The sequence below is a fragment of the Mirounga angustirostris genome, unplaced genomic scaffold, assembly GCF_029215605.1.
Source record: "Mirounga angustirostris isolate CCGP_5_RB_7025 unplaced genomic scaffold, mMirAng1.0.hap1 SCAF_9, whole genome shotgun sequence".
Lineage (NCBI taxonomy): Eukaryota > Metazoa > Chordata > Mammalia > Carnivora > Phocidae > Mirounga > Mirounga angustirostris.
Window position 1 is genome coordinate 20,815,492 of NW_026991717.1, and position 27,528 is coordinate 20,843,019.

A 27,528-nucleotide genomic window follows, 5' to 3' on the forward strand; every position below is an offset into this window, starting at 1 on the left:
TTATCTCTATAACTCTTTGATACTTCTAAGAAGATACTTAAAAAAAAAATTTCATCTGGCTTCTTAGTTGTCTTTAGCAGGAGAATCTGCAAGCCTGATGTTCTTGGAAATGGTGGTTCTCTGCTGATTATTACTCTTCCAGAGTTGGAGATTGTGAAATCCAAGCAGAACTTTCTTCTGCCTTATCTTATGAAGGGACAAATTTGTTTTTCATCCATCTATGGAGAGGTATGTTGAAAAGAGCAAGAATCTGAAGAAGGGCACTGTAAGTGAGGCATTTGTGTTATTCATCTTCCTGTTGGTGCAAGCAGGCATACAGCCTACCTTTCAGTAAAAGCTCAGTCACCTTGTCATGCTATGCTTAAGAACAATGGTCTTGGGTGTCTGGGTGGCGCAGTCATTAGGTGTCTGCCTTGGGCTCAGGTCATGATCCCAGGGTCCTGGGATCGAGCCCCGCATCGGGCTCTCTGCTCTGCGGGAAGCCTGCTTCTCCCTCTCCCACCTCCCCTGCCTGTGTTCCCTCTCTTGCTGTGTCGCTCTCTGTCATATAAATAAATAAAATCTTTAAAAAAAAAAGAACAGTGGTCTCAGTCTATTAGTGTCATCTGATCTAGGAAGAAGAAAAAGTTGCTATAAGTTGGTCCCCGGGGTCTCCAAGAATCTCTCATAATACTAGGACATGTATTATGGCAGCCTTTTATTTATTTTTTTAAAAAAGATTTACTTATTTGTTTGTTTGTTTATTTATTTTAGGGGGGAGGGGCAGAGGGAGAGAGAGAATCCCAAGCAGACTCCCCCCTGAGTGAAGAGCTGGATGTGGGGCTTGATCCCAAGACTCTGAGATCTTCACCTGAGCTGAAATCAAGAGTCAGACACTCAACCGACTGAGCTACCCAAGCACCGCTAATGCAGCCTTTTTAAAGAGAAAATCACTGAGGAGCAAAGAGGGTCAATGAGTTGTTAGGATCAGAGCTAGGGCTAAGCCAGCTCCCTCCCTCCTTCCTTCCATCCTTTCTTTCTTTATGATTCACTTCTGTGAATTTGAAATTTATTTATATCTCCAAATTCCAATTGTTTATCAAAGAATGTCGGATGTTACATTTAATACAACTGAATTTTAAAATTCTCTAAAATACCAAAATGATTTTTAAAATGGCTAAATTACTGTAATTTCTGGATCAGGCTTTCCCTCTGCCCCCAAATCAAATTTCACAGAGAAAGTAGATCCCTCTTCTAATCCACCTACACCCAAATCCTCTGCTGTGCTGCCTGGAGCTCTCTTTCCATGCCATTTATAAATAGAAGGAATTGATTCACATATATTTTGGAAGCTCATCTAATACATACGTGGGAGTTCACGGGAGGTTTCTACCGTTCGGTACTCTCCCCAGGATGCCTCAACTGGCACCACCCTATATTTAATCCACATTTAATTCATTGCTGACAGCTCCCAAACATCTCAAATCTATTTAGTTCTAGGTATCGCCACCACCTCTACCTTCATCCCAAATACTGTCATTTCTTGCCTGGATGACAGCAATAACATGAGAGCTCTACATTCTCTTGGGCATCCCTCAATCCATTTTCTGTAGAGGATGCTTTTAGGCAGAAATGGCTTGAGCAATGGAAAAGGCCCACAGTGACCACCCAGCTGAATACATACAGACCCATCAGGGGACCCCCCCCCAAAATATCCATAAGCCTTAAATGACCAGTGGACTACGTACAACTAGGCACAGTTACCAAAAAAGGGAAAATTCCATACATCACCATACCTCCTCGCCTTCCCTCCTTAAAAGCAGCTCCCTCCCACTGCCTCCTTGCAGACAGCCTCACCTCTGTGGTCCTGTCCACCACTCCCTTGCCTTGTATTCAATAAGCTTCTACCTCCTTTGTTCTGCCTCAAGCGAGTTCTTTCGGCTTCCACCCCATTGTTGCTCCACATTTGGGGGCCCCCAACCCATCAGACAGATACCCCATTTAGACAGGACCATTTTCTATATTGTGGTCAGAAAGGATTTCCAAAGCTCCTTATTATCTGATTTTTGGCACCATGTAGAATTTTCCATCACACTGCACCTGGCCACAATTGGCCTTTGAGCAATTATCCGTGTGTTGTCAATCTAACCACCAGACTGAACATTCTTTAGCTTGTTTGCTTTTGCTAATCCTTACATCTTTGGTGTCTGGCACATAGTGGGTGCTTAACATATTTTTTGAATACTACATAATGTCAATAAACTCTATGTAATTTACTTATTCTGCTTATTGTACTGCTTCTCTCCTTCTACCGAGAACACATGGGTTTTGTCTGTTTTGTTCACTTACGGACTTATTCTAAGAGCCTAAGAGTGCCTGGTGCTTAGAAAGTCCTTTGTAAACTATTGTGGGGAATGAATAAATGAATGAAGGAGGGAGGGAGGTGACTCCATTGAGAACCTAAGCTCCTTGCAGTCCAGGCTCTTGCTTTGGTATTGTTCCAAGCCCTTAAAAAGTGCTGCCTGAGAATTTCTAGATAGAGAATGTCTCCAGGAAATTTGAATTTGTACTCCGGTACTCTGAACGATGCCAGCCTGAGGCTCAGCCATGCTATAGATAAAAACTGGAGGAAAAGGCAGAGTTTGGCCACAGGCCAACATTTTGAGGTCAGCTACTTTATCTGCGGAATTCCCCACCCCCAGTTCATCTCTTGGCCATCCCTTTAAATTGGAAAATAAATCCCATCCCTGCTAAGGTGTTGGCTGATAAAGGCTTGAGCTATTGCCCCTTCAAGAGGAATTTGCATTTTAATAGAGGCTCGTCAAGCCCCAAAGGAATCAATATCTCTAATGGTGAAATTTCAAGCACCAGCAACTGAGATGTTCTGGGGCGCTACTCTCCAGTGTTTCGGATCCAGCAGGGGATTCCTCCAGTTCCACCGTGCGACAGTGGAAAAATGGCCTTGGGGAATGACCTACCATTGCCCTTTATTACCATGAACGTTGCCTTTTTATGCCCAATCCCTTCAGATTTCCCAACACTCGTGGGTCTCTTAATAACAGCCTTTTCCACACCAGTGGTCTTAAAGTTGCCACATCAACAGGGCCACAAAGAGAATTGTGACAATAAAAACTTCCAAGTTTTCTTGGTACCTCAAAGAAGCCGATAATCAATTTAAAACCTTATACTGGCTAAAGGGAGTAGGAATGATTTAATAGGCCCTTAATAGCATCGTTCACTTAAATTCGTTTGGTGTAATTTGTTTTAAGCCCAAACTTTTCACTTGTATCAAAAGCCCTGCAAACTAAAGGTGGGTAAGAGACATCCGTTTGTGAACCGGGAATGTTTTAAATGCCGAGCCCTCCCGGGCCCAGTTCTCAGCGGATGGCTTGGGAAATTGCGGAACTGCAGAAAAGCGGCAGCTTGGATCTTGGAATTCCGCATTCGGTAGAGGCTGCTGCGCGTCACACCTGGGGCAGCGCACTTGGATTTCACCTCCTCCCGGCTCCCCGCCTGGCCGCTCAGTGTCCCCCGGCCCCACCTCCGCCGCGGAAAGCGCCCATCCCGGGCTGGCCCCAGGCTCGGCCGCCGGCTCGGCCCCTGCGGCTCGGCCCGCCCGCGGGCCCCGGCTCCTGCCGACTGACGGTTCAGCCGCGGAGGCTGCTGCCCTCGACCTTGAGGCGCCTGCGGTCCCGACTGCCGTCCCGCGCGGGAGGCGAGAGCTGCCGAGGCCGGGCCGCGGGGACCGCACCTGCGCCCACCCGCCCCCTGCTCGCGCTCCGGCCCGGGCCCCGGCCCGGCGCGCGGTGGCGGGGCTCGCGCCCGGCACGCGGCAGCTCGCGCCCGCGCTCGGGCGGGGAACGCGCGGGGCGGGCGGGAGAGGGCGCAGCGCTGCGCGGCCGGCGGGCGGGCGGGCGGCCCGGCGGCCCTGCGGAGCGGCAGCGGAGGCGGCGGGGGCATGGGCGCGGGCACGGGCAGGGGCAGCCGGCGTCCGGCTTCCCGCCCGGCCCGGCCCGCTCCCGGCGCGCGGCCGCCGCAGCCCCCGCGGCTCGCGGGAAGGCGGTCCCCTCGCCCGGCGCAACTTGCCTCGGACCCTCTGTGAGGAGAGGCGGCGGCGGCGGCGGCGGCGCGCGCCGGGGCCGGGCGGGAGCGGGGCGAGGCGTGCGGGCGCTCGGCGCGATGCCTCGGGCCGGCGGTCCCCGCGCGCCGCGCCCCGCCGCGCTGCCCCGCAGCCTGTCCCGCCTGCGCGAGTGCCCGGGCCGCTCCCGCATCGTGCTGGCGCTCGGGGCCACGCAGATGGCGCTCGGATGCCTCATCGTGGCCGTCAGCTTCGCCGCGCTGGCGCTCACCACCTCGGCCCGCGTCCGCCACTCCTGCCCCTTCTGGGCCGGCTTCTCGGTGAGTGTCTGCGGCCGGGCGGGGAGGTGCTCCGGGCCCCAGGGCTGCAGCCCGCCCGGGACGGCACCGCGGGCTCCAAGTTCGGGGCGCGAGCGCCCGGGGCCGAGCTGCTGCAGCGCGGGGTGCAGTTCAGAAAACTCCGGGCTGAATAACTCCGGGGACCTTACTCACCGCTCTCGGAGCATCGCTTTCCCTTTGCTATAGCGCCGATCCCCGAGTTACTTTTCTTGGAGAAAACGGAAGCCAGGCGCCCGCCCTCCGCCGAGCCTGCAGCGGCCCCGGGGACCGCCGGGTGAGGGGTGGGCAGCGGGCGCGCGTCCTGCCGCGGGGTCTGCACTGGGCCCTCAGGGGCTCTGCGCGCTGGGGACCCGCGACTCGCCCTGGCCGGACCCGGTGCAGACCCAGCAGGCGGGAGGCCCTGACCGAGGCGGGGAGGTGGGGTCCGAACCGGGTGCGGGGCTGCCTCTCGGCGCGCGCGTCTCGCCTGCGCGGCGGCGGGAATAGGGGCTGGAGGCACGGGACGCGTCCGGTCAGGCTGCGGGTCAGTAGGGGCTTTCGGAAACCGGCTGGCCCTCCCTGCGGCCACTTCCAGACTTGGCCTCGCGGACGTGGCGTTTCCCGCGTGCGTCCGGAACGCTCTGTGGGCGGCGGGACTGGGCCGGCGACCCGAAACCCGCGTCCGGGGGCGTGTTTTTCTGAGCTCCACACCTCGACGGTGACCCGATTTTCAGGCTGTTGACCCCCAAATTAGAGAAGCCAGGGACTAACGAGCCTCCATGGGAGAAAGCCACCAGGAGATCTCTATTATAAGGAAGCGACTGTCCCCAAGAGTTAATTTTGGGGGGGCGGGATTTTTTATAGCCTTTTAATGAAAGTTGTGTTTTCTATATATTGATAAAGAGTGGACATATGGAAACGGAAAAAATACATGGAGAGCAGACATTTATAAAGAGAAGCACTTGTTCTGAGAAGTCTTGACATCTGTAACTACATTTGGTTTATGGTGCCGAAGTACATCTTGTAGGCTTAAACTGTAAACTCAGTATGTTTTAATTCCTTCTCCAGAAATCCAAACTAAGCCTTTGTAATGAATGTTTGCTGTTTGTTCTTGAACGTTGAAATTTAGCAATTCTGCCCAGCTTTGCTTTTTCATGTTGTTCTTTTGTAATGGCCTCTGTTCTCCAAGCCCATTGCATGGCTTTTGAAATGAGATCTGAGTAAAACTGACTCTGTGACACCCTGATCGATACAGGTGTGGTCCTTCATCCTAATGGGGGTATTAATTTTCAAAGCTTATTTCAGACCACGGGTAAGTCTTGGAGAGCTGATTTGGAACAACAGTATGTGTGACCACAGCTCAGGGTGTTTAAATCAGAGAGAGGACGTTGGAGGCAGGAACGGGGGAGCCATGATTCAAATGGATCACTATATATAGTTTTCACACATCTGTTGCTCAGTTTTTAGCATTATTTAATATGCATTATTTTCATGTCCTCTGTTTTGTGGGCACTGATGTTTATGTCTGCTGGAACCAGCCTACAGGTGGCAGACTGGTAAATTAGCTTCACTCCCTGGCTCCTCCCTGAGCCTCCCTTTCTCCCATTTAGCCATAGCTCTGATTTTTGGTACTCCCAAAGGGCATTGAAAAATAGCTGCCTTTTAACGATAAACCTAAAAGGGAAAACATTACCTGGGCACAGTAGAAAAACTGTGTGAAAAATGTACATTCACTCCGTTTTAGTTTGAAGGGGTATATTGTAAAACAATTCACTTTGTATTTCCAGTGTTATTCCTTTCAACAAATTTAACCTATTTGTTTTAACTTCCCCCAATTCAGAGTAATTCTGCAAATATCTGCTATGTGTAGGCATTCCTCTAGGCTCTGGGGACGACAATGAACACAACAAACTCTGCTTATATTTTTGAGATTTTGAAGTAACTTCAATCCTCTGTTTCCTACTCTACCCCCTTAGTTGCGCTCTCTCATTGCCTTGTTTTCTTTCTTCAATTTAATCTGCCACAAACACCTTTAAGATTCTTCTAATACAGAATATATACCATTTTTCACATTTTGTCTCTGCCCTTTGCAGAAATGGTGGTTGGTTCCAGTTATGTTGAGACAGGTTTGCATGTTAGCTTGGCTGTGAGTGGCAATGTTGGCCCCTTACCATATATATATATCTATATATTTATATATCTATATATCTATATATGTCTATGTCCTCCGAGACCTGGAGACTGCCTTGCAAGGATATTTTTCATTTAAGAATGGTGACTAAGGTGTCTGGCTTTATTCTGAAATTTGCCCTGTGGGGTTAGGGCCGCACTCTGGCTCTTCCGCATCTTCTGTAATGAAATGTGAGGGCTATGTAGAAATCTCTAGATTTCTAGGCCTTCCTTGTGGTTTGTACATGGTAAAGAATCACTGTAAAAATAACTTGCCTCTATTTAAGAGAAAATAATACATACGAAAAAGAGCTCACATTTTTTGAGCACGTACTATGTGCCAGACGTTAAGCTGAGTGTTTTATGTGGTGTGATAGCACATTTCATCTGTGGCCCTTGGTGCTCACACTCTTGTGCAGATCCCTTCACTTGAATTTGGACTAGACTTCTGACTTGCCTTGGCCAGTAGAATCCTGAAAACAGAGGCAGCCTCAGGGCTGGGCCTAAGCCCTAAGAAGTCTTGGCGGCTTCTGCTGGGGACACTGAGATGGAGGGGGAGTCAATAACTTGCTGTATTAGTGTTCTGCAGAGAAAGAACCAGTAGCTTGCTCATCCATCCATCCATCCATCCATTCACTTGAGGAACTGGCTGACATGGAAGCCAAGAAATCCCATGATCTTGCCATCTCCAAGCTGGAGAAACCAGGGAAGCTGATGGTGTAATTCAGTCTGAATGCAAAGGGCCAAGAACCAGGGGGCAAATGGTGTAATTCCTGTGGGAGAATGAAAGTCTGAGAACCAGGAGTGCTGGTATCTAAAGGCAGGAGAGGATGGATGTTCCAGCTCACCCAGACCTGAAGGTGCGAATTCACCGTTCCTCTGCCTTTTTGTTCAGTCAGGTCCTCAAAGGATTGGATGATGCCTGCCCTCCTTGGTGAGGGCAATCTTCTTTACTCAGTTTACTGATTCAAATGCTAATCTCCTCCAGAGACACCCTCCCAGACACACCCAGAAACTATGTTTTACCAGCTATCTGGGCATCCTCTAGCCCAGTCAAGTGGACACATAAAATTAACCATCACACCTGCTCAAGGTTACCCAGCTAAGTGGCCACCATCAGGGTTGAACTTGGTTGCTCTGATGTTAGAGGCCATACTTCTAGCCCTTAGACTTAAATTGTCCCCCTTAGGCAGAGGCAGAGAGGATAGAATGAAGCACCATGGTAAAGAGTCAAAGGTAAAGCTCCTCAAGGAGGTCATACCCGTTTCTTAGGAAAAACACAAAACATGCATGCAGAGGTGAACATTCGAGAAAAATGTGGAGAGGCATTGCATTCGGGAAGGATATGTAAGGTTCAGGGAGCACCTTGGCGAAGCTGGAGATAGGCAGGGGGTGGAGGGATGGGGTAGAGGGGGTGCGAGGGGGTTGGGGGGCAGCAGGTCTGGCCAGAGGGAGCAGTTGCTATTTCAGCCATCTGGGGACCACCTTCAAATGGTGTTGCTGCCCCGGGTCCTTGCCACCCAGCTAGGAGTTGGGAGGTAGGTCGTCTCCCTCGTGGATGAATGCCTGGCCCATTTTGAGAGATGATGATCTGTATGAACAGTTTAAGAGCCTCACGGAGCTAGGTCTTGAATAGTTGTCCTTTAGCAGAGCAGCTTCGTTATGTTTCTTTGAAAATTTTGTAAGGCCCAGGACATCAGAGACAAATTCACATTGTGAATTATCCACCTGACCAGTGACGTACATTGATAAAGACACAGTCATTGGGAGCCTACTGCATGACTGGGTATGTATGTGTGTATATGTATTTTTTTTTTCTGTAAAAGCAACACTGTTGGATTTTTTCATTCTTCAAAAACAATATATACTTGTTGCAATAACTGAAACATAGAAGTGTAACAAAGAAAACATAATAACAATGCCTCCGTCTATCCCAATTCCCGACCCACTGTACCAGTGTTGGGTAATGGGATCCTTCCATGCTTTCCTGTACAATCACAAAAGCATTAGAATTTATGTGTATGTGTGGAATATGTTTCTTTTCTTTTAAAAAAATTTACAAAAAGATTATACCACATACCATACTCTGTGACTTTGTAAGTTTAGTATATAATAAATATTCCCAGCCATAACCCATTATTATTATCACCCCCATTATTTGTAATGACTGTGTTAGAGTCCATAGTATGAAGTATTATAATTTATTCAGTTATTCTCCTGTTGGGAATATTCTAGTTTTATCAGTTCTTTGTCTCTACAAACATTGCTGCTTTTCTAACCTTAGATGCTAGTACTTGGTTTTTTGTTTTTTTTGAGCATAGATTCCCCAAGGTGGAATTGCTGGTCAAAGGGTATTCAAATTTAGAATTTTGTTGGGTATTGCTAGATTGATTTCCTCAGAAGATCATTCCTACCCACAGAAGCATTTCATAAGCGTGCCCTTTTGCCACCTTCTTACCAGCACAGGATGTTAGCAGTCCTTAACATTTTTATTCACTGGATGGGAGGAAAAAAAAGATATTTCCTTGTTTTCCTTTGATCTGCATTTCCATGGTTACTTTATTATATGTTGCAAGTATTTTCTTGCAATATCCTTGCTTCTCATATGGCTTAAATTTTGGTGTCTTTGCCGTATAAAAGATTTAAGGACTTTTTATGTAGTCAAATCTGTTCTTTTTCTCTTTTACAGTTTCTGGGTCCTTTTCTCTGAGTTTCAGAGGGTTATCATTACAGAGGTCACACAAATATTTTTTTAAACTTCCTTCTAATGTTTTCATTTTATTTTTTCCATTCAAATTTTATCTTATCCAGAATTGATTTTACATTTGGTATGGAAAAGGGGCTAACTTGATTGGCTTTCAGACAGATTTCTTGTGTGGTTCAGTTTTGGGGCTCTCTTCAGTTTTACTCTCTTAATTGTCTATCACGGAGCCAATACCACATTATTTTGGTGATAGTAACTTCATGGTGAGTTTCGCTATCTGGTAAGGCATGCCCCTCCACACTCTTTGCTGTTTCAGAAGTGCCTTGGCCCTTCTTCCATATGAACTTTAAAAAGTCTGTGTCTAGTTGTTCTTTACCTTAGGATGCCTTTATTTCACATCTGTTCCTGAAGGGCATTTTCATTAGATATATAATTCTGGGTTGGCAGTTCTTTCCTTTCAGCCTTGAAAAATATTCCAATTCCAGCCATCCTCCATGTTTTCTGGTGGAAATCCATGGTGATTTAAATTGTTGCCAGAGAAGGTGACTGACTCTTGTCATCTTCATTCTGCCATTAAACTTGTCCAGTGAGTTTTTTATTATATTTATTATCTTCTCATTTAAAAAGAATCCCATTTGGTTCTTCTTCATATCTCCTATTTATCCTCCTTACTTTTTGGTTATAGTTTTTCATTCATTTCCAAAATAGTGACCCTTACTTCTTGGAGCATTTTTATCATTGTTGCTTTAAAGTCTTTTTGTTTGAGAATTCCAAAATCTGTCATTGTTTTCCCATGGAAGTTGACATTTTCCTGAATCTTGGCATGCTGAGTAATTTGGGATTGTGTCCTAGACATATTGAATACTATGTTGTGAGTCTCTGGGTATTGTTTGAATCTCAGGGAGAATGTTGATGTTTTTGTTTTAGTAGGCAAGCCATCCTCTTGAGTGTAGATCACAGCTTGTGACCAGCCTACTGTGGGTGGTGATTCTGATGTCAGTTCAGTTTTCAAAGTCTCTGCTGTCCTGTTCACATCTGTCCTGCACGCGGGCCACTCAGTGGCCAATCTGGCTCTAGGACAGTGATCTATCCTGTAGGTCTGTTCCCAAAGTTTGTGTTTTCTGTTTAGGGTAGGTAGTACATACACCTGCACACCTTGGGGATGAGCCATGAGTTCATAAATACGTGCTGGGCATCTCTTTCCCTCGCTCCTCCCTCCCTGTGACTGGACGTTTTCTGTTTCCCTGGGGCTTCCCTTATCCAGTCCTTCAAGAGGGCTAGAGCTTTACTTTGCTTTGCTGCCTCCTTCCTGTGTCTACATTTGGGTAGAGGCCATGCAGGAGGAGGACAGATAGGAAGTCAGCAACAAGGCTTTGCCCTATCTTGGGACCGAGTTCCTGCCATCAGAGAGGAAGACTCTTCTATGCCTTGCCTGCTCCTGTCCCTGCTGTGCTATTGCTTGGGGGGGCTGGGGTGTGAGAGAAAGAAGAGAAAGAAAACCAAACGAGAAAACAATGGGGATTGCCTTACTGTCTTTTGGCACCGCGAAACCTAGTTCCAAATCCTTGAGCCAGAACTAGAGGGCTTCTGGGCTTTTTCTGTCTGCATGAAAGCTCCATTTTGGGTTTCAGGCTATGTGAGTTTTGGCTGGGGGACACTGTAGAGGGAAAAATGATAAACTACTGCCTATTTGGTGGTACTTTGAATTATATTGTTCTTCCTCGGTCTAACTGCTATTTCACTTTTCAGAGTTTTCAAGCTGTTTATTCTATGCATTCTATTGGGTCTTATAGCTGCAGTCGGTGGGAGACACAGGGTAATGTATGCTTGCTTACTCTACCTGGAACTGGAACCTCAATGTTTTTAATATGCTCACTGTGTGAGTCAGACATCCTATATTTAGATAATTGTCCTTTAAGTACAAAGACCACAGACGCATAGTTTTGAATTTGCAAGAACTCTGGGAATATGTACCTATGAGGAGTCTACTAGAGAATAAACTTCAGAAAACTATAAGATGATTGGCAACGATTTTCATAAATTCTAGGGGTGAACATTGACTGTTTTTAACTATAAAACTAAAACATGACAGTAGGGGGGCAAATTAATATGTAAGCGTTATGTGCTCTGATTATATAGAATTATACAGCTAAAAAAATAAATGGCAGGAGATGAGGGAAGAGTAAGGGGGAAGCAGAATAAGCTCCTTGTCACATTGGTTAAATTAGCTAGACGTAAAAAAATGTCTCTTGAAGCTGACAAAGCAAGGAGGAGAAGGTTAAGTTTATTTAGGTTTTTTAAGACTATAAATATTAGCATCAAATGAATACTAGGGACTCAAATTGATGGTTTGAGAAGAGCAAGGGAGAGAGGAAGAAGCATTTACTAGCTATTTGCATTATTGCTCATAATTGTGAGATGATACTATCCAAAAGAAGATGTTACCAAGGGGGTTATACAAGGTACTAATAGAAAAGTAGTAACTAGAACCCAGATCCTTCTTGCATACCTAAAGAAATGCAGAGAGAGAGAACAAGCAAGCAGAGACTGCAGCCCACATACCAAAAGACTTCGTGTATTCGTGTAGGTGTTTTAAATGTAAGGTTAAAAAATCTGCCAAAGCTGATGCCAAATATATAGACTGTATTAATATATGTAAATGGGCTTAATTAACCTAGTTAAAAAACTTTTTCAGGTTGACTAACAAAGCAAGATCCAGAGATAGACCTAAAAATAAAAAAATGCTGGAAAGGCTAAAAATAAAAAAAGACTGGAAAAGATATACCAGGTGACTTCAAATAAAGGGAAAGCAGGTAGACAGACAAGGTGGAATTCATATATTGCTGCTTGTTCATGATACAGTATAAGGCTGTCTTCATATTTTGCTTCTCCTGATTAACATTTTAACAGTGCTTGCTACTCCTCTAAAGAGAAACTGTTTATTCTCTTATTTAGAAATTTTCCTACTTTATTTTTAGGTAACTTTGGGCTTTCCATATCTATATTCATATCACCTATAAATAATTTTGTTTCTTCATATTCAGTATTCTTCATGTCTCAGTATTTGTGTTCTACTGTTTATTTCTTTTACTTATTGCACTGATTGAAACCTTAGTAATGTCAAAGGAGAGTATGAAAGGAAGCATTCGTGTCTTGTCCGAGGTTTGCTTTTATTTCTTAGTAGATAGGTAATTTTGATTACTTAAATTTTGCTACACTATCAAGCATGTGGAGAAGTTACAAGAAAAGTCCAAAGAATCCCATACCCTTAACCTAGGGTATGTTAATAATTTACCAATTATTAACATTTTTTTTGCCTTACTTGCTTTTTCATTTCCAGACCCCCAAACTTCTGATTGACCAACTGATCCATCAGTAATGCATCCATCTACATCCTATTTCTGAATCACTTGCAAGTAAATTGCAGACCTCATGCCCCTTTGCCCCTGAATACTTCAGTGTATATTTCCTTGTAAGGGCATGACATAAACACAGGGCAATAATAAAAGTTGGGAAATTAATTTTTTTTTTAAAGATTTTATTTATTTATTTGACAGAGAGAGAGACAGCGAGAGAGGGAACACAAGCAGGGGGAGTGGAAGTGGGGGAAGCAGGCTCCCCGCGGAGCAGGGAGCCTGATGCGGGGCTCGATCCCAGGACCCTGGGATCATGACCCGAGCCGAAGGCAGATGCTTAACGACTGAGCCACCCAGGCGCCCCATAAAGTTGGGAAATTAATATTGGCACAACACTGTTACCTATGGTCCAAATTCAACTTTTGCCAATTGTGCCCAAAATGTTCCTTATAAATATTCCTCCCTGCCTACTCTCCAATCTAGTATTCAAGGTAGGAATTTAAAAGTCATACTTAGGTAGTTAACTTCTGTTTAGAATTCTTTTAAAGGATGACTGCTAAATTTTTCAGATGTTTTCAGTCGTATATTTATTTTTTTAAAAGATTTTATTTATTTATTTGACAGAGAGAGAGATAGCGACAGCAGGAACACAAGCAGGGGGAGTGGGAGAGGGAGAAGCAGGCTTCCCGCTGAGCAGGGAGCCCGATGCGGGGCTCGATCCCAGGACCCTGGGATCATGACCTGAGCCAAAGGCAGACGCTTAACGACTGAGCCACCCACGCGCCCCTCAGTCGTATATTTATATAGTCCCTTGGTTTTTCTCTTTCAGTAATTGATATACTGAAGTATGTTGATAGATTTCCTAACATTGAATTATCCTTGGATTTCTGGAATAAACCTTATCACTTATTCACTTACTATAGTGTTGGAATCCATGTGCTAATATATTAAGATTTTTGCTTTTATAATCATATATAAAGTTGGTCTGGAGTTTGTTCATGCATGTACACTAACATACACTATTTTTAGTTTTGCTGAGTTGTGCTGGCTATGGTGAGCTTTCCATATTTTTCTGTAGATTAGAATGGGAAAGATCTTTGTAAATTAGCTCATCTGTACAGTCTATAAAGTACCTATTTTAAATGATAGATTTTTTTTTAAGTGATAGATTCTCAATAACTTAATTGTTTTACATATTGGTCTATTCAAGTTGTCTTCTTCAGTGAATTTTGGCTTTTGTTTTTTTTTTTTTTTCTACTAAGAATTGTCACTGGCAGTCTATTATAATCATTTCTAGTTCATCAATTTCCACTTTTTATCCTTATACATTCCTCCTCTGTTTTATTTTCTTAGTTTGGTAGATTTGTGATATGTAACTGATACGTCAGTTGCATATTTGACATATTCATTTTTTTATAATAAAAGCAATTACAGTTAAAATTTTATTGAGTTTACGTATATTTGTAACACATTGATTTCAATAGAGAGTTCTCCCATTTACACTAATCTTTAGATGTTTATAAGTTTAATTTTGATTTTTCTTTGATCCTGGGCTTCTGTAAAATTATTTTTCTTAATTAGCAGATAGTCTTTTTTCTAAAAGATTTTATTTATTTATTTGAGAGAGAGTGAGAGAGAGAGAACACAAGAGGGGGAGGGTCAGAGGGAGAAGCAGATTCCCCGCTGAATGAGGAGCCCAATGCAGGACTTGATCCTGGGACTCCAGGATCATGACCTGAGCCAAAGGCAGACACTTATCCAACTGATCCACCTAGGTGCCTTGCAGATAGTCTTTTTTGAGAGGTGGAAGTTGGATGTCATTGTTACCGATTTCTTGTTTTACCTAATGATAGTCAATGCGGCTTGCAAAGTTTCTTTTTGTATTTTAGCAGTTTTAAAAAATCATCAGTACATTGTTAATTTTTTCAGAGTTAAATCTTTTTGTTGTTGTTGTCTTTGTGATATGTTGCATTGTTTCACAGGTATGTTAAAGTCATCCCCTCTGTTTTATGTTTTACATTCTTGTATTTCTATGACTTTGCTTTATGTTTTTTACCTTGATGTCGTTTTTGTGTGTTTATGACTACACCTTATTTATTGATGATATCTTTTTTCATAACATAGTGTACATCTTTGTTCTGTTCTGAGCTATTGGTATTGGATCCCACTTTGATATTAGTGTCATCACACCTGCCTTTTTAAAAAAAATTGCAACAACCTTAGAGACTTTCATTATCCTTGTAATTTTTATAGTCAACACCTTTTTTTTATTTTAAAGATTTTATTTATTTATTTGACAGAGAGAGACACTGTGAGAGAGGGAACAGAAGCAGGGGGAGTGGGAGACAGAGAAGCAGGCCTCCCGCAGAGCAGGGAGCCCGATGCAGGGCTCGATCCCAGGACCCTGGGATCATGACCTGAGCCAAAGGCAGATGCTTAACGACTGAGCCACCCAGGCATCCCTAGTCAACACCTTTTCTTTTTCTTTTTTTTTTTTTAAAGATTTTATTTATTTATTTGACAGAGAGACACAGTGAGAGAGGAAATACAAGCAGGAGGAGTGGGAGAAGGAGAAGCAGGCTTCCTGCTGAGCAGGGAGCCCGATGTGGGGCTCGATCCCCGGATCCTGGGATCATGACCTGAGCTGAAGGAAGACACTTAACGACTGAGCCACCCAGGTGCCCCGAGTCAACACCTTTTCTTGATTGAGTCATATATTTATCAGTTTCTTTGCTTGTCATTGCTTCTTATATCCTGTTACTTCCTTGGGGTTTAAATTTCTTCTTTAGTCAAAGGTGTCTTTAGTAATTCTTTCAGTGAAGGTTTGTGAATGCCTATTTGTCTGAAAAAATTCTCTGTTTCACTCTATCTTTTGGAAGGATTGTTGATCTGGGTGTAGAATTCTAAGTTGATGGTTATTTTTCCTCAGTATTTTGAGGATGTCTTCTGGCCTCTGGTTTTGTAGAAATTTTGCTGAGTCTGCTTGTGAGAAATCTGCCTTTTCCTGGGTTGCTTTAAAGGTTATCTTTTTGACTTGATGGTCTGCACTTCCAACAAATGTGGATTTATGTCATGAATCCTTTCTGGAGTTAAGCTATTTGAGTCAGAAGATTGATCATTTCTTTCTATATGTATCTTGGACTTCCTTCTATCTTGCCTGTCCCTTTTCCTTTTGTTTAGATTGTCTAACTCTGTCTTTATGTGCCACAGTCTGAATAACTTCCTTATGTTTCTTCCATTTCACAGGTTCTGTTTTTAGCTGTTTCTTATCAGCTATTGAACATGTCCTTTGAGATTCTGATCTCAATGACTGTATTTCTAAAGGTTCTATTTTGGTGTTTTCTAAATCTGTCTTTTCTTCTTCTGTCATAGTACTTTGTCTTTTTCTTAAGGTCTTGATTCTCTTTTATGTCTTTAGTAAATTTAAGCAAAAATGGTTTTATATACCTTGGCATTTGGTGTTTCCCTTACTAGAAGTTCTGTAGACTACTCCTGTGTGTTGTCTGCTCATGGGTGGGTGATCTGGTTTCCTTATATATTTTGTGATAGTGTTTTTTAGGGGGAGAGGGGTTGAGCTCATCTTCAGTGCTCTTCTGCTGTGGAATCCTCATGTAGTCAGATGAGCTTTTGTTCCTTTGGAGAGGCTTTGCAGAACTTTTTTTTTTTTTTCCAAAAACCAAATTTTCCAGAACCAAATTTTCTGTTAATTTACTTGTTTGAGAGTTCCTACATCATGTGCATGCCAGAAATTTATTGAATGTTCATTCTTTGAGGGTGGTAGCTTTATACTTTGATTTCAGTTCCGGCTTTCCCTACCTCTTGTGGACCAGAGATCCTGACTTTCCTTCCAGCTTGGACATTAGCTAAGCCCCTGGCCATCATAACTGCCACCCCGCAACCTTTACCTCAGCTGCACTCAGTAGGAAACATTTTGCCTCATGTTGTGGAATCATGTAATATTTGTCTTTTTTCTGACTGGCTTATTCTACTCAGCATAATGTCCACAAGGTTCATATATGTCGTGGCATGTGACAGAATTTCCATTCTTTTTAAGGCTGAATAATATTCTGTTGTATATATGTACCATATTCTGCTTATCCATTCACCCTTCAGTGGACACTTCGGTTGCTTCCACTTCTTGGCTCCTGTGAATAATGCTGTGTACGTGGCTGTATAAATATCTGTTCTCAAGTTGATTTTTATTCCATTCTCCAACCTTCCTCTCCTCTGCTTCTCCCTTCTTCTGGTGGTTATATTTTCATCTTGGACAATCTATTTCACTCTGAATTTTCTTTCTTTTTTTTTAAAGATTTAATTTTTTTTTAAGTATTATCTATACCTAATGTGGGGCTCGAACTCACAACCCTGAGATCAAGAGTTTTATGCTCTACTGACTGAGCCAGCTAGGTGCCCCATCAGTCTGAATTTAAAAAAAAAAAAAATTTATTTATTTGAGAGAGAGAGAGAGAGAGAGAGGCAGGGGAGGGCCAGAGGGAGAGGGAGGGAGAAACTCAAGCAGACTCTGTGCTGAGCATGGAGCCCAATGCGGGGCTCGATCCCATGACCCTGAGGTCATGACCTGACCCCACAACCTGACCCAAAGCCAAGAGTCAGATGCTTAATCAACTATGCACCCAGGCGCCCCCAATCTGAATTTTCTAATAGCATACCAAATTAAATGATTGATATGATTACTATCCTTTTCATTCAAGCCGAATGGTTTCTTCACCCCTTCCTACCCCTCAGTTCCACCAGCTCCTACCCCCTGCCCAGCAGCCCCTCAGGAAGAAATCTCTGGAACCTTTCTCTGTCCCTGGCTCAATTTGAAAGGCTAGTTCAAAAGGAAATAGATTTTGAACATTATATAGTATATATACTTCGAATGCATGAGGGAGAATATTTTTTTGCTTCATAGTTCAGTCTTTTACTGGGGAATTTTGAATTTGAATCTTGAAAAGGTCAAAAAGTACCATATCCTGTGGTTTTATTGAAGAGTAAAGAAAATGTAATAAAGCCCATGATGGCTTCTCAGACTAGTTGATATTGTTGCTGTATTTGTTGATGAATTCTAACCATGTGTGAGGTGCTTGATCCTCACAGAGCTGGTGTCAGGGTGACAGCAACAGAAGGAGAGATGTTGATAGACACAGCAAAAGCTCGGGTAGGGCTTCCTCTTGGCCCCCAGCACCCACCCTCCTTGGTTCTCCACAAGCACTGAGAACATTGCCTGATGAAGGGAGGACCCCCTCCGTCCTTGGAGAAACCACTTTGCCTTTCTCACTGGGGCAGTATACGTAATGACTCCTATTAGCTTTTCTGGAGGCTCTATAGGAGTGTCTGCCCATGTGACCATCTGGGGTAGCCCTGGGCCCTTTCTTTGAGACACCAGGTGTGATTTCTAGTGAAGGCCTGATTTCCAGGCCCACCGTCGCCACCATGTCTAGGTTCAGGCTAGGTTCACGCAACCCAAATTCTGTTTCTGCATTTAGGCACTTGAACTGACCTGACATTGATATCATGTTTTGGAATTATGGTTTCAATTTGTAATCATGGCCTGCTTTTATCTCCTCGACATCTAACTGTTGACATTGTATTTTCCTTAACGGGTACAGTGTAGTGAAGTGAACGGTGACTTAAGGAGCCTATAGGAATTGAGGATACTGGCATTTTTGGAGGCGGGGGGGATGTTCAGTCAGGTATTCAGGGCATGGCAAATGTAGACAAATGACTTCTTTTGTGTCAGCAGCTACTAGAGACTATGACTCAATTACCACCTAAGCATGCAATTTAATTGTTCTAAAATAAGTCCTTAAAATTTAAGCACATTCTTTTATAGAGAAAATATAGAAAATTTGAAACTCATGAAAAAGTAAATTTTTATTTGAAAAATACTGAAGTTATCTAATTATAAGTGAAGTGTTGGCTTCTCATCCATGATGAGAAATTATAGATAATGGCTTTGATGGTGAACTTGGATGGTGATTTTAAATGGAGATTTGGAACCCTCAGCAAAATTTGAAAGTACTGTGGTAATGACATCTACTTAACATGTTAATAAGCTACTTAGTCACAAAGAGCACATACTCATCAGAATCACCTGATTTAAGAAAAAAACATACTTTTTTTTTCCAGTTATTTCCCACGGAGTTCTTGTCAGCTGTTCACAAAGGGACACTCACTACCTGTTTGGATGCTGATTTTTGACCCAGACTCAGAGAAAGACAAAGGAACACAGCATCTGCTCTTCACCTGCCAATTTATCAGCTTCAGCATCGGTGTCCCCCATGTCTTCTCTCCATGCCCTCCATTGCCTTTTGGTGCCAAAAGAAAGGGGTGAGGCTGAGTGTGCACTCTTTTTTTTCTTGACGGGAAATAACACCTAAGAAGTGGATTAATGGAGGCTTAGGTATGTCGTAACTGGTGGTAAATAGCTTCTTCCAAGATGGACTTTCTCTTTGAAAAAATACATAGTCCATGATACTTTTTATTTTTTGTTGCTATATAATCAACAACAGCAGCAATAACAACAAACAAAAGAAAACAAAGAGCCGGGAACCCCCTTGAGCAAGGCACTGCCCAGGGACTTCAAGAGTTCTACCAGCGGCAGTTAAGCGTAATCCCCGGGGCACCTCTCAGGTGAGGGGAATGGAATCAGAGTTTAGGAGAAAGAGAAAGAGTGTTTCAGTGTGGAGAAAACAGCCCTGGAGGCGCCTGTTCTCTTGAAAGCACACATTCCTCTATGTTTTAGGATGGTGATGGCAATTCTGATGGTGATGACAAAAGTATTAGCTATCTGATTTTGTGGAAATTACCATTCAAATAGCATGGAAGGGTACAGACTGAAATGCAAAAAATCCATCCCTCAGCTCCTGCCTTCCCCATTCCTCAAAGTTAAATATTTTCAACCTTTCTGTTATTTCTTTGGTGGCAGGCACACAGTTGTCTTCCTGTCTCATGTCAATGGACAGAGGTCCAATGCCTATCTGGCTTATTTTCTTTTGTTGCCAGTATACCCAGTTTTTCCCTTCTGGGAGCTTCTAGGGTCTACTCTTTGTTCTTGGGTGTTCTGATAACTCTGCAGTATTTAGTGAAGGGTCTCAGCCATTCAGTGTGTCCCTTCTTTAACGCTGGAAATCTGGTTCTTTGATTATTTCTGCATCTCAGTTTTTTTGGGTTCTTTCATGGAACTCCTGTTCACTGGATGTTTGACCTGTGTTGATCTTCTAGGCTCCTCAGCTTGTCCTCCCTTTGTTTTAGATGTCTTTGCCCTTCGCTTTGTCATCTGAGAGATTTCTTCAGCTTCAGCTTCTGGATCATCTGTGGAAATTTTAAGAAGTAATTGCAGCCATTGACACAGGGCTGGACAATTGAAAGGATTCTCGAGACTGCAGGGTGTACCTGGGAAGGCTTTAATGAAGGGAGAGTTCAGTGCAGCAGGAGAAAGAAGCATGAGCAAATATCAGGGAGCTCTGGGCCACCCCGGGGGCAGCTCCCGGGGTCCTTACTCTGTAGCACAGGATGTGCTTTTGTGAACTGTCATGATATCTGAGAGCAACAGTCTTACCCGAAAGTGCATCTTTTCTACCCTTCCCGGTCACGTAGCCAAAGCCAGGCTACACAGCCAGGTTCAAAAGAGAAAACTCTAGAGAAGCCAAGTGCAAATCATCAGTCTGAACATTTTGTATAGACAGTCTGTTGAGTTGGTGCGGGTTGCCCGGGTCAGCCTGGGACCCTAGCAGAGGTTGACATTAATTGCTAGTTGGTGCATTTCATTCTGGTTTGGCTAACTATCTGCGCCTGTGGTTCCAAGTCTCTCTGGAGACTAGTGGAGGTTGCAACAGACCGGGTGAGATTAACTCTGTACTTACCCAGCAATCATAATGAAAATTGTGATGATCTCTTTCATCTTTTCCGCTGATTTTTCTTAGCATTGGTCTTCCTTTCTGGTTTTTCATTTCTATTTCAGGGTACTCGTTGGAATTAAGTAAAATCAGTTTTCTTCTTATCCTTGAGTTCTCTTGGCTCTAGGGTCAGTCTGTTTATTTTTCTAAATCTGCCTATTTTTGCGTGTGAGTTTTCTTATTGGTGTGGTGGTTCTTGGTTGTCCTTTGCTGTTTATAATGTAAGGAATGTGAAAGTTGGTTAAAAGAGGTGCTTGGCATGTTTTCATCTCTTTTCCTGTCCTCCCGTCAAATGAAGGCCTGACATCGCTCTCTCTGGACGTGGACAAGGCATATATATCACCTGGAGGCTATTCCTTTGAGCCCTTGGGCTGTGAAGAGGCTAGCGGCCTCTCCTCCTTATCTTGGGCTACTCTGAAGAGCTTCGGCTCTGGGGCATGACTTCTCTCTTTGGAGATGGACAAGGCAGAAAGCTCACTTCTTTGGTGCATACAGCATTATTTTAGTTTCTGCCTGCAAACACACACCAGTGCTGGAAGTGCTGGGGTGAGGGCATGGGGGTCTGGGGGCCTGACGTTCCATCTGTAGTTCTGCAGATGGCCTTGAGTTACCTGCTTTAGTAAAGTCCCATTTCTTGCTTGTCCTCTTGGGACCTGTGGTCTGGGGGCTCATCATGCAGATGAGCTTATCTCTCTCTCAGGCCTTTTCTCCTGGATCCCTGGATTGGAGACCCTTCCCTCTGGTTCCTCTGCCAGTAACTGATCTTAACCTTTTTTCCGTTACTATAAATGGTCTTCTCTTTCTCCTCTCCCACCCAAACTAAGTGCATTGGCAGGAGAACGCCAGAGGGCAGGTCACATAGTCTGAGACTGGATAACAGAGCTGAAGTCCTGCTGGTTCTCCTTGAGTCCTGCCCCCATTTTCCAAGTCCTGTTCCATACCCCTCTTCCTACCACTTGGTATAAACTTTCTGGACCTCACTCGAGTTATTGCAAGAATAATGTTTTTGAGAATTTAAATTGGCCCATTTTTTAACTTCCCATAAATCATGTTATCCTGCAGCTCTCCCACCCATTCATTCAAGAACATTTATTGCTTTGGGGGAATAGCAGGTACTCTCCCTAGAACAAAACACTCATTACTGAGCTTTGAGTCCCAACACTTTGCTGAGTCTCTAGAGAGACTATAGTCATGAAAACCACGCTTTGTTGCAAGTGAAAAGGAATCTCTAAATTCTAGGAGCCTTCCTTTATACACTGAGAACAAAGCTTAAAGGCCTGGAAATTCTTTGACCCTCATGCTCCATGTTGGTAGGACAGAGGGGATGATGGAAGGGAAGTTCCCACCCAACAGGAAGCAGGACAGAAGGAGAAGCAGAAAGCCTGCTGCGGCTGGAAGGAAGAGCTTGCAGGAGTCGGGAGTCCCCAAGGAGAAGCTTCTTGAGTCGCTGAGAAGGGGCCTAACGTGAAAACAGCCCACTCCACATGGTAGAAGCCAGATGGGTGAGTAAAAACATGAGCACTCAGGCTTGCGGTCCCATTACCTCCCACGTCCTCCAGCCTGGTGCAGGTCCCATTAGGTAGCACTTATGAAGAAGGGAGAAGGAAATGTCTACACCAGGGATTTGTGGGCCAGATAGTCTATGTTGCAGGTACTCAGCTCTGCCATTCTCCCACCAGAGCAGCCCTAGACAATTCATAAATGAATGGGCATAGCCGTGTTCTAACAAAAATTTGATCACAGAAACAAAGCAGACCAGATTTGGCCCAAGGGCCATAGTTTTCTGACCTCTGCTCTAGAGGATTAGGCTTGGGATTTCCCATGGCTTGTGTGTGGAATAAAGACCTCTGGAAGTTTCCGTGTAGATGTGAGTGAGACATGTTAAAGGGAGCTAGGAAAGAGAATCAGAGTGCCTCAATGGTGGGCAAAGATATTCCTCTGATGAGGCTATAGGATAGACAGACTGTCCATAGCTGGGGCCTGTGAAGACCATAGCCCAGTATCAGGACCCTCAGCATCACCCAGAACTGAGGTAAGATGGGGGCTGAGGCAGTGAGGGGCAAGGCCACTCTCCCTGGGAGTGATCATGTCGCATTGCCCTGTGAGGGACATCTCTCTCTGCAGGGGACACACTGAGGGCAGGGCTGACACCAAAAGATGGGGGAAGGGGCAGAATGAGCTCCCTTTCACAGCAAGTCATTACGTGGCCCAGGCTCCCTCTCCCTGCACTAGGGGGGCACTCCCAGAGTTCTTCATGCTTGACATCGTTACCTCCCTCCTCTCCAGAGAGCCCACTGCCACCTTCCCGTCTGCACTTGGACATGTCACATGCACCTCAAATTCAGGATGTCCCAGCCCAAAGTTCCTCATCGTCCCCTCCACACACGTTTCCTTTCCTCTGTTCTCATTCAGTTCCTCCAACCAGTTAACTCAGCATCTTGGTGGTCACAGAGTCCTGTTGATTCTTCAGCTTACTGTATGTATCTCTTACCCAGAATATTTCTGGTAAGCCCACTAGCTGGCTTCTCCACTTCTACTTTGGTTCCCCCACCCCAAGTCTGTCCTTCACACATTGGCCAGAGTTATCTTTAAAAGTGTGAATATGCAATGTCATACTGACTTCCAGTATGGTGGATTAGGCAATTTGGACCAGCCCCAGTATTCAGAACGAGAACAGCTGGATATGACAAATGTGTTAGGCCAGTGTGTCTGGCTAATAGATGGCCCCCCAAAGATGTCCAGGTCCTAATCCCTGGAGCCTGTGGATATGTGCCTAATGTGGTAAAAGGGGCTTTGTAGCTGTGATTAAGTTAAGGGGCTTGAGATGAGGACCTTATCCTGGGTCATCTGGGCGGGCCTGACATAATCGCAGGGGTCCTTATCAGAGGAAGAAGGAAGTCTGAGTCAGTATGAGGAGAGGTGATGGTGGAAGCAAGATGGTGGAGTGATGATGTGGGAAAGGACCACCAGCTGAGGAATGCTGGCGTCCTCTGAAAGCCGAAAAGGCAAGGAAATGGAGTCTCTTCTCGAGCCTCCAGAAGGAACGAAGCCAGTGGACACCTTGACGTCAGCTCAGTGAGAGTGATTTTGCGTTTCTGACCTCTGGATCTGAAAGATAATACTCATGTGCCAGTCACTGAGTTTGCGGTAACTTGTTACAACAGCAGCGGGAGGTGAATACGGTGGAGAAGTCTGGAGGGGGTCTGGGTAGCGGGAGAAACAGAGGGATGAAGATTGTTTACATTCTGATGGGCTGAGGATGACGAGCCGCACATATACAGCCGGTCTTCAGCCAGACGGAATACAGGTCTGCCCAGCAGAGCAGCACAGGCCCCATTTTCCAGTTCTCAGGACCCCTTCTCAGGTGAGTGCCCGTAGAATGGGCCCCGCTGTGCCTGCATTATGGAAACTCTAATCAGAACAACCTCAAGAGCTAACATGTGAGGGCGCCTGGGTGGGTTACTTGGTTGAGCGTCTGCCTTTGGCTCAGGTCATGATCCCAGGGTCCTGGGATGGAGCCCTTCGTAGGGCTTCCTGCCCCTCGGGGAGTCTGCTTCTCCCTCTCCCTCTGCTTGCTGCTTTGCCTGCTTGTCCTTTCTCTCTCTTTCTCCGTCACATAGATAAATAAAATCCTGAAGGAAAAAAAAAGAGCTAACACATGTTGAATGCTTGCTTTTTTTTGCCAGACGCTATCCTGCAGGTTTTACACGTTAACTCATTTACACCTTGCAGCTATCCCATGAGGAGTGAGTGGTCTCTTTTCCCCTTTTGTAGATTGGAGATCGTCTAAGAAGCTCCACCTGGGGGGAAGGTTGGGTGGGATGTGCTGCGGAGGATGGAAGCGGGGTGGTGGGCGAGGTTGGTTTTGTGCATAAGGGAGAGGGCATGTAGCGAGCCCGGGCCCTGGGCAGTGGCATTGGTCCCATGGGCCTGCGCCCTCTCCTGTGGCATGGACTGAATGTGTTTGGAGATCCCTGGTGCTTTGCCCGTTCTACCCGGTGGACCTGGACCGTTCTACCCTGCAGTCCCCAGGCATGGGAAACCACAGAACCGTTCTCCCAGTGGGATGGCTTCGGCAGGCTGCTGAGCAGGGAGAGACGAATCACACAGGTGGCAGCCTGCTGTCCTCTGAGTATCTCCCCCTGCCCCACACTCCCTCTCCTCTCTCCTCTGCTCCTCTTGCAAGAAGCCTCTGCACCCACCTTTCGGGGATGGGTGAGTTTACAAGGACCATTCACCACCTGGCACAGGTGGGTGTTCAAGAAAAGTGTGTGGCATGACCCAAAGAATGCCTTTTCTGAGACTGATTTTTTTTTTATTCTTATGTTAATCCCCATACATTACATCATTAGTTTTAAATGAAGTGTTCCATGATTCATTGTTTGTGCACAACACCCAGTGCTCCATGCAGAATGTGCCCTCCTCAAACCCACCACCAGGCTAACCCATCCTCCCACCCCCCTCCCCTCTAGAACCCTCAGTTTGTTTTTCAGAGTCCATCTGAGACTGATTTTTATCATCTCTGGAAAGTGGGGCTCGAAGCTGAGTTCTGTTTCTAAACCAGACCGTGCTACGGACAAGTAAAAATGTAGAAAGTCGTCATTTTACCCATTCAGATGATCCAAGTGTATAACAGCATAACATTCAACATTCTAAAATACACAAAAGCAGTGGGCACAGATTTCTAGGCACGGCAGGGCTGGGCTGTGATTTCTGGGTTCTCAGGTAAGGGGGGAGCGGTAGGAACTTGGTTGTTCAGGTGGCGCATGAAGAGGGAATGGGCTCTTGTCAAACGGTCCAAGCAGTGGAACGAGGTATACTTACATTGCAGAGCCTGTAAATGAATTGTGATTTATTCCCCTTCGGCCCCCAGTGAATGCTACACACTCCCCGTCGAGGTGAACGTTAAGTGGGTGTGGATATAAAGTAGTCCTGTCCTGGGTGTCACATGGAGACCCTGGATCCTGAGGGGCAGCTTTATTCCACCCGCAGTCTCTGGAATGGGCTGTCTTAATTACCTAGATGCAAGGATGGGGGTGGCTTTGGGGACACTGGGAGAGGGGCCAGTGATGGGAAGTGTGTCTGGCTCCATTTCTGCTTTGCTCCTCGTGACCCTTGACTGTGAAACTGGTTGCTGGGAATGGGGAAGATCCGTTTGTATGTGGCTCCGGGCTTTTAGGGAAAGAAACCAAAACCCCACCCTTGCTCCCTGAGAGTCACAGTTAGGGTCACTTAGGGTGGTGTTGATCTAAGTCTGCTGGCCTTAAAGAGCTCTGGGAAGCCCAGTGGGAGCTCACTCTACAGGAAGCCTTAATATGGGGACCTATGGGGAGGGTGGTGGGTGGGAGTGGGGAGGGGCGTGGGGCTGGTGCCTGAGGGTGTGCTAACGAGGAGCTTCCTGGCAGAGACTGATCTTTTACATTTGTGTTCTTTATAAATAAGTGAAGAAAAAGCACTTGATGGCTGGCTTGCTCTTGGTGAGGAACTGGTAGGTTATTTGCAGGCAAACTTGTAAGCTCAGAGGAAGGAAGACACTGTGTGATGCACTCCCAGGTGTTCAGGGGCGAGCACCCAGCCCTTTGGTTGTGGGATGGAGGGCTCTGGGGCCTGAGCCGGGTGTCCCAGTTTGCGCCCTATGATGGCATGGCTTCCCGAGTCACGCTGGGAGTGGCTGACAAGAGTGAATGTTCACAGCACTCCATGTGGGGAGCTGACATCCAGGTGTGGGACTGGGGAGCCGCCTGTGTAGGGCTGAAGCCAGGGGAGAGAGAACGTCAGACGACAGAGCCTTGAATGGAAGAAGACATGGTGATAGCGACAGGAAAATTGGAGAAGGTGGGGGAGCCGGAAATGTGCAGGAGTCAGCCTGGTGGGCACCCTGAAAGATCTTGCAAGAAAGGCTCAGAGTAAATGTTTTTATTACTCCTGGCAAAAGTAGTTTCTTTTTTGGCGGGGGAAGCCATCATGCGCATGCCAGAGATCTGGGGGCGCTGTGAAGGGGAGTGAGGGCAAAGGCGGGGGTGAAGAACGAATTGTTCCATTTGTGGCCAGGGGTGTGTCTGACCCACTCAGGGCCACCCACATCATATGAGCTCTGGAAAGAGGAAATGTTGGACAAGTGGGCTGCCCTCAGGGGGTAGATCAGGAGGGCTGGTGCGCATCTTTTCTTCTCCTGTTCTGAGCTGATTGGGCAAGTGCGAGCTTGGCTGGAGTAGGGGATCTGAGAATGGGTGGAGAACCAGATGACCAGTGTGGTTCTGGGTAACCGCAGTGGTGTCACTCTGGCCTGGAAGTGCTGGGTGTGTGTAGCATATTACTCATCCTGGTGGTGTCTGCAGTGGGGTTTTGTAGATTTTCCTGTACTTAACAATACATAGAACGTGTCTGAACGTAGTTTCATATTTTGTTGTTAGAGCTTTTCTTCTTAATTTTTTTTTTTTAACTTAAAACCCATGGGGTTAGTTTTTGAAAATACAGAGACTACCCATAGAGAAAACAAACCGTCCTGGCAACCTTGATTCTTTCTTTGGAGAGAACCTGTCACAGCCCAGAGAAACCCTGTGGGCGTTTATCAGACAAAAGGGAAACTTGTAGGAGCTGGTTGGAAAAAGTGATTCAAAGAGGTACAGAATGAGAAGTCACAGCCTTCCTCCTCTCCCCACAGGTGTCCTTGAGGAAAGAGGGTTTCTTTCAGACCAAGGGTGAGTCAGAGGGAGAGATGCTGTGTGTACTGTTCTGACTCTCTTTTATTGTCATGTATCTCATGGCTCTTTGTGTATAGGGCTCATCTGCTTTTTCTGAAATCTTCATGGTGCCCTATTAAATGACTGCAACATAATTTATTTAATAAGCTCCTATTGATCCCACCCTGTGGTGATTTTCATTTCTGTGAAAACATACTTGAAAGTGTATGCTGGCTTGAGGAAGAATCTTTGCAGGGCATTTCCTAGCCAACAAACTTCTGGGTTGAGGGGTGCATGCATTTTAGATTGACGTATATTTTGTGAATTGCCCCCCAAAACAG

At 45.3% G+C, this 27,528-nt stretch overlaps 1 protein-coding gene and 1 long non-coding RNA gene across 24 annotated transcripts in view; one reads left to right on the forward strand and one right to left on the reverse strand.

Moving 5' to 3' along the window:
* LOC123860949 (uncharacterized) overlaps positions 1 to 4,906 on the reverse strand; it is an 86,050-nt gene extending 81,144 nt beyond the window's left edge. For both annotated transcript variants that reach the window (XR_010404903.1, XR_008507964.2), the window contains exon 1: positions 4,549 to 4,906. This is a non-coding gene — a long non-coding RNA (uncharacterized LOC123860949). The remainder of the gene's footprint in view (positions 1 to 4,548) is intronic.
* ENTREP2 (endosomal transmembrane epsin interactor 2) overlaps positions 3,905 to 27,528 on the forward strand; it is a 481,153-nt gene continuing 457,529 nt past the window's right edge. For 3 of the 22 annotated variants that reach the window (XM_064570014.1, XM_054513362.2, XM_064570007.1), the window contains exons 1-2: positions 4,238 to 4,377; positions 18,736 to 19,009. Coding sequence is in view for 11 of the 22 variants with exons in the window: in XM_064570012.1 (XP_064426082.1) it covers positions 4,159 to 4,377 (219 nt within the window). In the remaining 11 variants the exon portion in view is untranslated. Of the gene's footprint in view, positions 4,378 to 18,735; positions 19,240 to 21,818; positions 23,869 to 27,528 lie in introns of all 22 variants that reach the window. The other 19 variants (XM_054513366.2, XM_045899546.3, XM_064570008.1 and 16 more) reach the window with 12 other exon arrangements.